General features: G+C 35.8%; 1 protein-coding gene across 5 annotated transcripts in view; it reads right to left on the minus strand.

The window, feature by feature from the left end:
* Positions 1-12252, minus strand: part of LOC126971160 (pseudouridine-5'-phosphate glycosidase) — a 263833-nt gene that overhangs the window by 219296 nt on the left and 32285 nt on the right. For 3 of the 5 annotated variants that reach the window (XM_050817314.1, XM_050817316.1, XM_050817318.1), the window contains exons 5-6: positions 11257-11388; positions 5451-5725 (exon numbers count right to left, since the gene is read on the minus strand). In XM_050817314.1, coding sequence (XP_050673271.1) covers positions 5451-5725; positions 11257-11388 — 407 coding nt within the window. Of the gene's footprint in view, positions 1-473; positions 878-4447; positions 4597-5450; positions 5726-11256; positions 11389-12252 lie in introns of those variants that run through there. The other 2 variants (XM_050817315.1, XM_050817317.1) reach the window with 2 other exon arrangements.

Genomic DNA, 12252 nt, shown 5'->3' on the forward strand with positions numbered 1-12252 from the left:
TACAAAAAAATATCCACTTATTTGACTACTTTCTTTTAAAATACTATGTTACTTAAGATGAGTTATTAGTTTTTGGGCATGCTTTCGATTGGCATCATAAAAGTAAGGGTGTTTTTTTTTTACATTTACGTTGTGGTACCCATAGTCTAGCCGGCATCGTCTGTGCAACGAAGTCCAATTGGTGAAAAAAATCTTATAGAATATTTTCTTAACTTTAACATAAATTTGATATTAATGTTAATAATAATAATATCAAATTAATGTTAAAGTTATAATTTTAATATATTTTTTTAAAACATTTATTTTTTTAATCTTTAATACTGTTACCATATCCAATATATATGTATAGTAAAGCATGCCAATTATATATTGGTTGCAAACTCAGGTGACTTTTTATATTTGTTGTCTGTAGCTTCCAGTGATATATGATTTCAAATTAAAAAGTTTTTTTTTTTTAAATATAATAGATCGTTTATTTTCATTTTTTTGTCTTTTTCTTCTGATCCAACGTATTCCGGCGATCTTGAACATATCGTCGGTCCATCTTGTGGGGGGCCTACCAACACTGCGTATTCCGGTACGTGTTCGCCATTCGAGGACTTTTCCCCAACGGCCATCTGCCCGTCGAACTGTGCCCTGCCCACTGCCACTTCAGTTTCACAATCATTTGGGCTATGTCGGTGACTTTAGTTCTCCTACGGATCTCTGATTTCAAATTAAAAAATATTTTTTAAATATAATAAATCGTTTAATTTCATTTCTTTGATTTGATATTTTTAGAGAAGGCCATTCTCGGTGGTAGTCAAATACCTTTTTTCTCCACGTTCTTTTCTCATAAGCAGCTATGTTTGGAAGGTCCAGAGATTGTTTTGTGGGCCTATCAAAATAAAAATAATTGAGTTAGGTATACATTTACACCAGAAAATTAATTTATCTATGTCTACGTTGTATATTTCACCATTTACCAGCACTTCGTTAAATTCTTATCAATCAAAAGATACAAGAAACATATTGCCAACAATATATTTAAATAATAATTAAATTAAGAATCTTAAATTATTCTTATTATATATAGCAACGAGGAGATCTTATTGGCACATAAGAACTCTAAGATGGCTGTTAGCTTATGCAACGATCCCACGTGCGAGGATCCTTACCAGTGGGAGGCTCCTTTGCACAGGATGCCGGCTAGATTATGGCTACCACAATTGGTGCCTATTTCTGCCGTGAATCAGTAATGTGTAAGCATCACTGTGTTTCGGTCTGAAGGGTGCCGTAGCTAGTGAAAATACTGGGCAAATGAGACTAACATCTTATGTCTCAAGGTGACGACCGCAGTTGTAGTGCCGCTCAGAATTTTCAAGAATCCTGATCGGCACTGCATTGTAATGGGCAGGGTGTATCAATTACCATCAGCTGAACGTCCTGCTCGTCTCGTCCCTTATTTTCATAAAAAAAAGAGGAAAGGGCTTATATGTTACAACATACATATATACACGTGATATCACAGAGTTTTTAAATGTACTAGAGATCAATAAGTATGTAGAAGATATATTTATAAAATCAACTATCACGCCAGCAAAGCAGACCAGCACCACCTTTTTGTCTACTTCACAATATAAAGAACTAAAACCAGCTGGAAGGTGCTACCTGATGATATCGGATAATCAAATATACTAAAAAGATTTATTCAAATCCAACTGAAACCAAGTCTGAGATCTATACAGCGTACGTAGACTTTGCTCAGACTTATTTTTTTTTCTGGAAAAGCAGGACAAACCTGCGTACGGATCACCTGGTGTTAAGTGATCACGGCCGCCCACATTCTCTTGCAACACCAGAAGAATCACAAGAGCGTTGTCGGCCTTTTATCGGTTGTCGGATGTTTAAATGTATTTTTTTTTATGGAATAGGAGGACAAACGAGCGTACGGGTCACCTGTTGTTAAGTGATCACCGCCGCCCACACTCTCTTGCAACACCAGAGGATTTAAAGTAAGGTGTACGCGCTTTTTTTAAAGGTGTATGTAAAATGTCGTATCGTCAAGGAAACACGGGACAAGGAAGTTCATTCCACAGCTTTGTAGTACGAGGAAGAAAGCTCCTTGAAAACCGCACTGTGGAGGACCACCACACATCCAGATGGTGGGGATGATATCCTAACTTGTGGCGTGTCGTGCGAAGGTGGAATTCGGCGGCAGGAATTCGTTGAAACAGCTCTTCGGAGCACTCCCCATGATAAATGCGGTAGAGGACACACAATGAAGCGATGTCTCTACGCAATACCAAGTGATCCAGCCGTTCACAGAGCACTGGGTCCCTGTCTTAATGTTAACTGGGTTAATGTCTTAGCTCAAGCTCAGTATAATTTCATATGTCAAATGACTATAAAAACAAAATCAAATAGTATGCTGAAGTAACACTCTAGCTGAGTGTAAGTTTTACGTAAGTAAAGTTTGAGCAAAGTCTAAGTAGGCTCTATAGATATCAATCAAACATAAAGATTAACGCGTTCAAGCAAAAACGAAGAATTCTTCAGCTATTAATAGAGTATATAATTGATAAACTGGATTAAATTTCTCAATGCAATAAGGCACAGCTGGTCGAAGTAATTAAAACTATAGTTAAGCACGGGTGGTGTTGGTTTGGTTTGAAAGACTGATGACATTTCCAACAATCCCGAGTGATAATTCAGTAAATAATATACTCGCCCCCTTATTCATAATGGTCCGCTAACTTAAAACAGCTACTAAGGAGTGTTTTTTTCTCATTCTGACTCAGGTCAATAGAAGAAGACAGAGTGAGAATTAGCTAAGTTAGCAGACTATTATGAATAAGGGGGTAAGTCTACAAATGGGAATCCGGTAATTTTTTTTTAGAGGAAGATGAGAAGAACGCGCGTTTGGGCCACCACATGTTACGTGACCAGACCAGAGGAATTACAGGAATTCCACCGGCCTTTTTAAAAGTTGTACGCGCTTTTTTTAAAGTTTTCCATCTCGTATTGTCCCCAAAACACCGCACAAGGAAGCTCAATACACAGCTTGGTTGAATGTAGAAGAAAGTTCCTTGAAAATTGAACTATGGAGGAACGCAACACATCCAGATGGTTGGAAATTCCAGTTTAGTTTATGTAAGCTTTTCCTATAATAATTTCCTATTTAACTCAATAATAATCTATACTACTTAATGGAGACCCATTTCTTGTTCGGTTATACTTCGAAAACTACTTATACCATATAATAATAAATCAGTTATGAAGAAAAAGATGTATACAAAAGGTTACTATAAAATATCAGAATATCTGGGTATAAATAACCCTTGGGACTGAGCTGCTGGGGTGTTACATGTCTGACTCAGATTGATAAATATAATTATAGTAAGATAATTCAAACGATAAGAAAGCCTAAAGGGTTTGACCTTTTAACTAATCTTAATAAAGATTATATTAATAAAAACTAGAGTTATTTTATGTAAGTATGTATTCGGAGTGGTTGTGATGTTGTGTTCTAATGCCGATTACAAAACAGGATTAGGCCAGCACGCCCGGAGAAATGCCACTCTCCCACTTGAAACCGGCGTAAAATAGCTGTGTTTCGTCCGTTTTGTGGGGAATCCGGAGGCATACCTCCCCCAAATACAAAAAGCAAGAAGTGGCAAGAAACTCATTGCCACTTTTAAATAAACATTTACAACTTTCATTCCAAAGTGGCAACAGAATAGTAAAAAAACTACAAACCCAGACTGTACCAGAAGAAATCAATCAATTTAATTTATTACAATTACTTTTGATGCTCATTTAAAAAAAAGATAATATAAATATTGATAGTAAAGTGAATAATGTAAATTATACGTAAATATTAATACTAAAGATTAAAAGTATTCTTCTCAAATGTTTGCATAAAGAACTTTCTTTATACGATAACTATAAAAGCATCTAGATCTGGAAATATATATTGGAAAGATTGCCCGGCTGCAAGATGAGCTAGAAATAGCAGCTGCAGTGACTCGGATTGTACTTACTGTAATCGAATTTATGCAATTTATGCACAACTTGCAAGTAATGTTGTTCATATTTTATACGACATTATATACTGCATCCCTGAATATAATAAATAATGAACTGGTCTAACAGTTTTTATGGGGCATTTTTAAAGATTCATAAAAATTCCTGAGATACCTTTGTTCCTGCGGTGCATGAATCTCTCCTTGTTTTTTGCGTTCTTTTAAAAGTGTTACCAGAATGATGAGGAATGATTGTTTAAGAAATCTACGGTTGAGTTAGAAGATTTACTGCAAAGCTACTTTATATTAAAAAACTGTGGCTTTAGAATGTTGATTAACTGAAACAAATTTCAGTAAACTACACCAATGAATGAACAAAATATGTAGAAACAGAAACATCACACCAACCTCAAATACCAGACTCATGCGAACGGTAATCTTACCTGTATTTTTGTATGCCATCGAAACGTGGACATTGCGAGGGGTTGAAGAGAAGAAGATAAACGCCCTGGCTCTGGCTCTGTGGTGCTGGAGCCCACTTCAGGATCCAAACATCACATTGGAAACATCCCAATGCTTCGTATGTTGTGGACTGTGTTTCGCACAAATGTTTTTGATATTTTAGGAACTAGATATCAAACATGCCGCGTGCTCCGAGTACAATTATCTATATTTATATATTAATCCATACTATATTTATATAGTATGGATGTACATAAGAGATTTCCACCTATATATTGACTCATCACGATATCTCTGGAGCCATAAGGCGTAGAGACTTGAAATTTGGTAAGACTATTCCTTTCACCTAGTAGAGGTCAGCTGATTTGGCGAAATTCCACTTGTAAGAGTTTTTTTTTTATTATGAACAGAAATATATAAACCTAGGTAGATATATTCACTAGTAAACACAAACAAGCGAACATAAAATGAACTATAACATGCATTGCTCTCACTTTCTGTATTAAAACCACAACATCTACAATCTCACATTTTCGTCCTAGATTTCTTTGACATTGGAAAGACCCAAAAATGGTTATTAACCGACTTCAAAAAGGAGGAGGTTCTCAATTAGATCGGTATTTTTTTAAAGTATATACACCAATTATTACGCTAAGGTTTATAATCCTATTTTCGTAATTCTTCTTTTGTTTGATGCGGAATGTTTGCTATTTGGTCACATAAAAATTTGACATACTTTGGCCAAGTAGTTTTCATTTTAAGAACATTTTTATTTTTTTATGACATGCCACCGACCTATACCCTATCAATAGGTAGCACATACAAATGATAGTATTTTATTAATATTTAAGGTATAAGATTTGCAAGAGGTGTATTAAATTAAATATCTATTAAGTTATTTTAAATTTTTGAGTTTTCTAATGTCGGTTTTCTTACTATTAAGTTAAATTGAATATTGTTATAAAAATAAATGTCGAGGCTTACCTGGATTTTTTCTTCGGATATCCTGTAGGTTCGGTCGACATTCGCTCCGCCGATCACAAGAACATCGCCTCGTTCCAACTGTGTTGGAAAACAAACAAATCCATTTTCTTTTATCACGCCTCTAGGCGTTGTGTGCATATTTCTAGAAGGCACATGGAATTGTGGATTATTTCCCATTTTATGACCCTCTTCAGAACTACAGTTATTTCTCAACTTTTGGTACTGCACCGCTATATCGGCTCCGACCTTCGCGTTATTTTTTATTAACGCTATATCTGAATGCGCCTTAAGATAAAGAATTATGTCGATAACCAACAAAATAAAACCGATAAATGAGAGCATAAATAATAATAATATGGACACACATTTTACACAAATTATCTTGCCCCAAATTAGGCATAGCCTGTACTATGGGTCCAAGACAATGATATATTTAATACAATATACTTACATAAACATACATAAGTACACATAAATATCCATGACTAGGAAACAAACATCTATATTCATCATATGAATGATTGCACCTACCGGGATTCGAACCCGGGACCTCTAGCTTAGTAGTGACCCTGTCACTAACCATTCGGCTATATGGGTCGTCAAATAATATGAATAAATAACAAAAATAATTGAAGTAATATATTATATTTATTGTATAGACATAATATTCCACAATTTTGTTTTTGCAGTTTTTAAGTCTTGTGTCTTAGATTAAGGATGGTTTCCGCTGCGCTCCAACTGACAACCGCAGGCGTAGTCGCAAAGAGCGGCAAATAATACTACGCCCAAGTGGGCGTGCTCGAACTTGTCTCGAACAATGTGTGACGCTTACGTGCCACATGTTCTGTTAAACTTTGCTAATAATTTCAACTAAAATGCCGGGTTACGTAGTAGAACATTGTAAAAATAATATTACAAGAAATAAGAAAGATACTGGGATAACATATCATCAGTAAGTATTTTGTATTTTATTAATTTCAATGTAAAATAACACCAAGCGTATGTTACAAATTTTGAAAAATTGAGTGTCAAGATGCCACGCACACAGGCATCTAATACTTGCCGTAATAAAATTGCTATTGTTCTTATGTAGTGCAGTATCTAGTTGGAGACCAATCCTTAATCGAAGATGCAAATAAACATTTCTTTCTTGTCGATTTTTGTGTCACTGTCTTATTTAATTTGAAGTAAATATGTAATATGTACTAGAGAGTAGAGTATGTTCGGCTTGATGTTTATAATACGAGTTGTCACTAACTGTCATCAACTTTGCTATGCTAAGCGTTTGTAGAAATAACATGCATTGGAGCATAGACCAAGGATAGTAACTAGACTAATAGGTAGCTTCCGTCTCACAGATACGAGGAAAAGAAAAACTTATGCGAGACTTATGTAAAGAAATGAGATAGAGTGATTAGATTTTTTTGTTTCGCCATGCGTGCCGGTCTTTTCAAGGTGTGCTAAACAAACATGACAGCGCTGCACAGATATTTTGTTTACTTTTATTTGCGTGTATAAAAATAAGCTATTATTGTTATGAAACGTCTGAAATATCCACTATTTATTCAACATCAATGAGAATTTTAAATAGAATCAAAATAAACATGGTGCGATGTTGTGTTATAACACAACATCGCACCATGTATCGTATACGATGTAAAAGTGATAATGAATGGTCTATGCATTGGAGTGCTGGTTAAACATAAACTTATAAGATACTAGCGGATAACCAAGTGAGCCAGGGAGAAGATCACTACCGGAAATACTAAAAGATAGAAAATTAAAGCGAATCTATTGTTACTGTAACCGATTTTGATTAACAAGTCGTAAACAGTCAGACACGCTTGGAATTAGCTTCTTAGTATTTTCAATATTATTAAGCTAGCGAACGCACACAAATCAAAATTGATCGCGCATTACGTCAGCCTGTCGTGTATATTCTAAGACTGCATGTAGCAACGTAGCATGCGTACACCGTAGCTATTACTATGAAACACACATAAACAAACGTACATATTGTACGCGTTCAGTCACTAATGATTGCTACGCTACGTAGTAACGTAGAGCTACGTAGCACTGACGATGGCGATAAACTTAACTAGTATTATAATTATACGTACGGCACGCTATGATGGCTGTTTTGACGTTTGTCTCACTCATGAAGTTTCATATTAATTAATAATTACACTGAATGAGCAAATTATATTTTTGTTTTTATAATATTCTAATTATTGGTGTACTTATTTACCACAGAACAAGGTATCTGTTTTTCGAAATTAAAATTTTTTAAAAATGAAATCTAATACGGTCGTCACATAGGATCGCTGGCCAGCACAACTACAATCGCAGACATATAGCAGTATGGACAACAAATAACAGTGACGACAATGAAAATAGCAGTATGGACGAATCTGAGTAAATCTGGAATTTGTTACAACTTTTTTTGGTCTCTTTTTGTATTCATATGTTTCTTATGTGCATATAAAGTATGTGTATTCATTTTCATTCCAATATTAAGTAAACATTTATATTTTTGTTTTATTAAACCTTACCTTTTACCAGTGGGAGGCTCCTTTGCACAGCTAGATTATGGGTACCACAACGGCGCCTATTTCTGCCGTGAAGCAGTAATGTGTAAGCATTACTGTGTTTCGGTCTGAAGGGCGCCGTAGCTAGTGAAATTACTGGGCAAATGAGACTTAACATCTTGTCTCAAGATTTGTGGGGGTTTCAAGAATCCTGAGCGGCACTGCATTGTAATGGGCAGGGCGTTTCAATTACCATCAGCTGAACGTCTTGCTCGTCTTGTCCCTTATTTTCATAAAAAAAAACCTTTTTAATCAGGTACTACTACTTGCAACAAAAACCAATATATTTTTTTCGAGAATAAATTGACATTTCACATCACTATTATGATATGTCAAAACGGCCATCATAGCGTGCCGCTAGTATAATAGTTATACAAAGGTAATCTGTGGATAGATTAGTGCGTTTAGTGCGACGCTGACCGAGCGACCGAACGCACGCGCGTGTGTCACATCGTCATTAAAATAAAAATAAAAACTTCGTGTTCTGTTAATTTCGAATACATTGTATAAATTTCTCCTTCAATTTGACGCTCCATAATAATTGGGTAACCATGATATTTTACCCCGTCTTTTATTTCGTAATCGTTTGCGTAAGTCATCCAAGATAGGTTTGTTACTACATACATAGTTATAGGTGAGATGTGCTTGCGTCGTGAGGAGGTGAGAGCGGGTCGCGGCGGAAGGACACCGATTCCAAAAATAGCAATAATCGTAACTAGAATTAGATTAATTAATTAGATTATATAAAAATATGCATTTAATTTTTAACTTTTTAGTGCACATTATATCTATTGTGTTGGAATAGTGTTTTTAAAGTCTGTTGTTTTTTATTAAATTGTTTTTTTCTTCGCAATTGTACACGCGCAATCAAGTTTCTTCATCTTTAATATGTGCGTACTACATACGTAAACGATTTAGAAATAAGAGACGGAAAAGATATCATGTTTCCCCATTTATTAGCCAAGACTATGATGGTAGCCATGTTAGTTCTGTACTAAATCAGCATTTGGTCTATAGGAGCAACATGTTGTTACAGAACGTTGAAAGTAACTCGTTACAATGAGTTCACATGGAGCGATTTAAGTTGATGAACTTCGCTTGCAATTTGCACCGTCTGAACAGACGTCAACAAAATCGAAGCGATAAAAACAGTTCGATATAAGATTGAAATCTTTCAACTTTTACTGCTTCAACCTTTGACCATTTATACGTTTAGATCAGAGATTATAAAACTTATTTCTTCTACCACCCCCTTTGAAAATCAGTTATTATTCAGCAATTTTTTATACACTCCTAGTACAAGTCCTAGAATTAGTTTTGTACCTAATTAGAAGAAATATGAACTAATTAGAGCGCCTCTGCACTCATACGTTTAAAATTCGTCATTATACAAAAACGTACATTCTATTCGTATTTTTTTCACGGATCCGTAAAATCCGTAAACTCATCCCTAAATAAGGGTGTTATTTGAAATTTAAAATATAAAGTATCTGAATGACATAACAAATAAACCATTGCTCCCCTAAGCCACGCCAATGCCCCCCATTTTTATATGGGCCCTTTAACGCCCCACTCTAGGTCGCTAACGCCCACAAGGGGGCGTTATCGCCCACTTTGAGAAACACTAGTCTAGATAGACTATGACATTTATGAAAAATTAAAAAAAATTAGTTTAAAGGTAACTTCTATTTTGTGCACTTTACGCACACTAGTACAAATCGCTAGTGTATGACGTAGCTAGGCACGCACACTAAAGTATTAAGCCTGGCCGGTTTTCATCGGTTGTCTAACAGCAAGAGGCTCTATCTAGACGTATAAATTATCTAAGGCCCCAAGCTGGCTTTGTTAAATGTCAACTGTCAATAGGTACCAGCCTAGCGAAACTCTAACAAAAAAGCAATTCATGCATTCGTGCAGTCATTGATAGATTGAGAGATGACAGCTATAATCATGTAAAAAACGGAGGTAGACGAAATCCACTGCGTTTTAAGCAACTGTTCGTTTTCGAACTCACCCGGATTTGACTGCGTTGCCATATTATAATTACTATTTTAAACTTATGTCAAAACTGCACGTTTCATACTAAACAGGCAGAGGAGGTTTCAGCCTCTTATTACGTAGTACTTACACATCCTCTTTGGTTTATCCTCTCGTAAGAAGTTATCACTTCAAAGTTGGGGTGTAGAAAGGAGGTGGAAAGTAGGATTACTGTAGTATAGCAGATCAGGAGATAATAATGTATGGCTCCTGTCTGGTTCTGTGTAGGCTAAGCAATTTTGTTTTGGTTTAAAAGATGGTCTGGGAGTTTCTAATCAGTTCTTCTCACCATGTTAAAGCCCCTTTACGAACTGATGTAGCTTCATAACAAGTGTTGGTACTATATGCCTATATAAGCCTATGGTATTGTCACTCCCATTGGTAAATAAATATATTTCTTAACAATTTGTTATGTTTTTAAAGTGATAACCCTCACTTCTGGGATTATTAACCCAAATAAAATTTTAAAACAAAATTAATGATCGCTGTGGGACTCGAACCCGCGACCTCTCGCGTTCCGTGTGAATGCTCTTTCCAACTGAGCCAACCGTTCGAGTGACGTTTCCACTATAAAATCTTGCATGCTTTGTTCAACTCTCAGGTTGTGGCTTCATATACAAGATCTACTTTACAGTTGATAACCTGCTCAATCCCAATATTTGCATATTACGAAATTGACTTGAGATGTCGCTCTTGCAAATCTAAACAATTTGTTATGTTTTTAAAGTGATAACCCGCACTACTTCCCTTTCTTCAGACAAATAAAACTGAAAATAAAATTTAATGAGACCACAGCCTGAGAGTTGACCAAGCATGCAAGATTTTATAAACGATAACGTCACTCGAACGGTTAGCTCAGTTGGAAAGAGCGCTCGCACGGAACGCGAGAGGTCGCGGGTTCAAGTCCCGCATCGTTCATAAAATTTTGTTTTCAGTTTTATTTGTGTAAATTTATTTCTTATAAGATAAAAGCTCATGTTTTCTTTTTTTATTTACAGCGCACTGTGTTCACTCAGGATGTGTAGTTTGACTCATATGGGGATAAAACATATAGTATATGGTTTGTTTAACTTCCTATTTTCTATATTGCCATATGGCCACGGCATGAGACCGCCGTTTAATACTCTGTTATAAAGTTAGCACACAAGACAATAATCTTTCTTTGTTTTAAAAAAGGATACTAGCTCCTAAAGATGCTCCACCAGTTGCTGCGGAGACTGCCGCCAGTAGGTATGGTGTAATTTCTTTACCACGAATCCCTCTCTGGTTGGCCTCACGCAAAGCATTTTCTATTGCTTCTTCGATCACCTTATCTATAGAAAAATTGTTAATACTTTTATATTCATTCTCAGTGAAACGAACCCGAGCCGCCCGCATGGCGGGCAATTTGGGCACAATAGATCCTATGATTTAATTGCATTGAAATCCCCAAATCATAATAAAAAAAAAGATTCTCAGACGCTTTACTTAATTAATCGCAATCCTAAATTTGCGATGTTTTGTTAAACGGAGAGGTGATAGAACCGGTGGAATCTGCTATATTTCTTGGCATAACTCTAGATTCCAAATTACAATGGGGCCCCCATATTGAAGGATTGGCGAACAGACTTAGTTCTGCAGCATACGCGGTTAAAAAGATTAGACAATTAACTGACATAGATACGGCGCGACTAGTATACTTTAGTTATTTCCATAGTATAATGTCCTATGGTATATTGCTATGGGGCAACGCTGCCGATATTAATACAATATTTGTGCTGCAGAAGAGGGCTATTCGCGCTATTTATAACCTAGGTCCTAAAGAATCATTGAGAGCAAAATTCAAAGAAATTAACATCTTGACTGTTGCTTCTCAATATATTCTTGATATAATGTAATGTATGTTCATAGGCACATAAGTGAATTTGCCAGAAACTGTCATAACCATAATGTTAACACGAGGAACAGACATAAAATTATGATGCCTACTACTCGGCTAAGTCGAGTTAGTAAGTCTTTTGTAGGGCGATGTACATGCTTTTACAACAAGATCCCAGAAAATGTTCAAAACAAAAGTATAACCATTAACGTACAATATACAACTACACTCACAGCCACGTTCAAAAATTGTCTAAAGCAAAAATCTGGCTATGTGTCTGCTAGGCAGAGTTTTCGTTCAGTTGTGCTTCGACCGCGCT

The sequence above is a fragment of the Leptidea sinapis genome, chromosome 23 (genome assembly GCF_905404315.1).
Source record: "Leptidea sinapis chromosome 23, ilLepSina1.1, whole genome shotgun sequence".
NCBI classification, from domain to species: Eukaryota; Metazoa; Arthropoda; class Insecta; order Lepidoptera; family Pieridae; genus Leptidea; species Leptidea sinapis.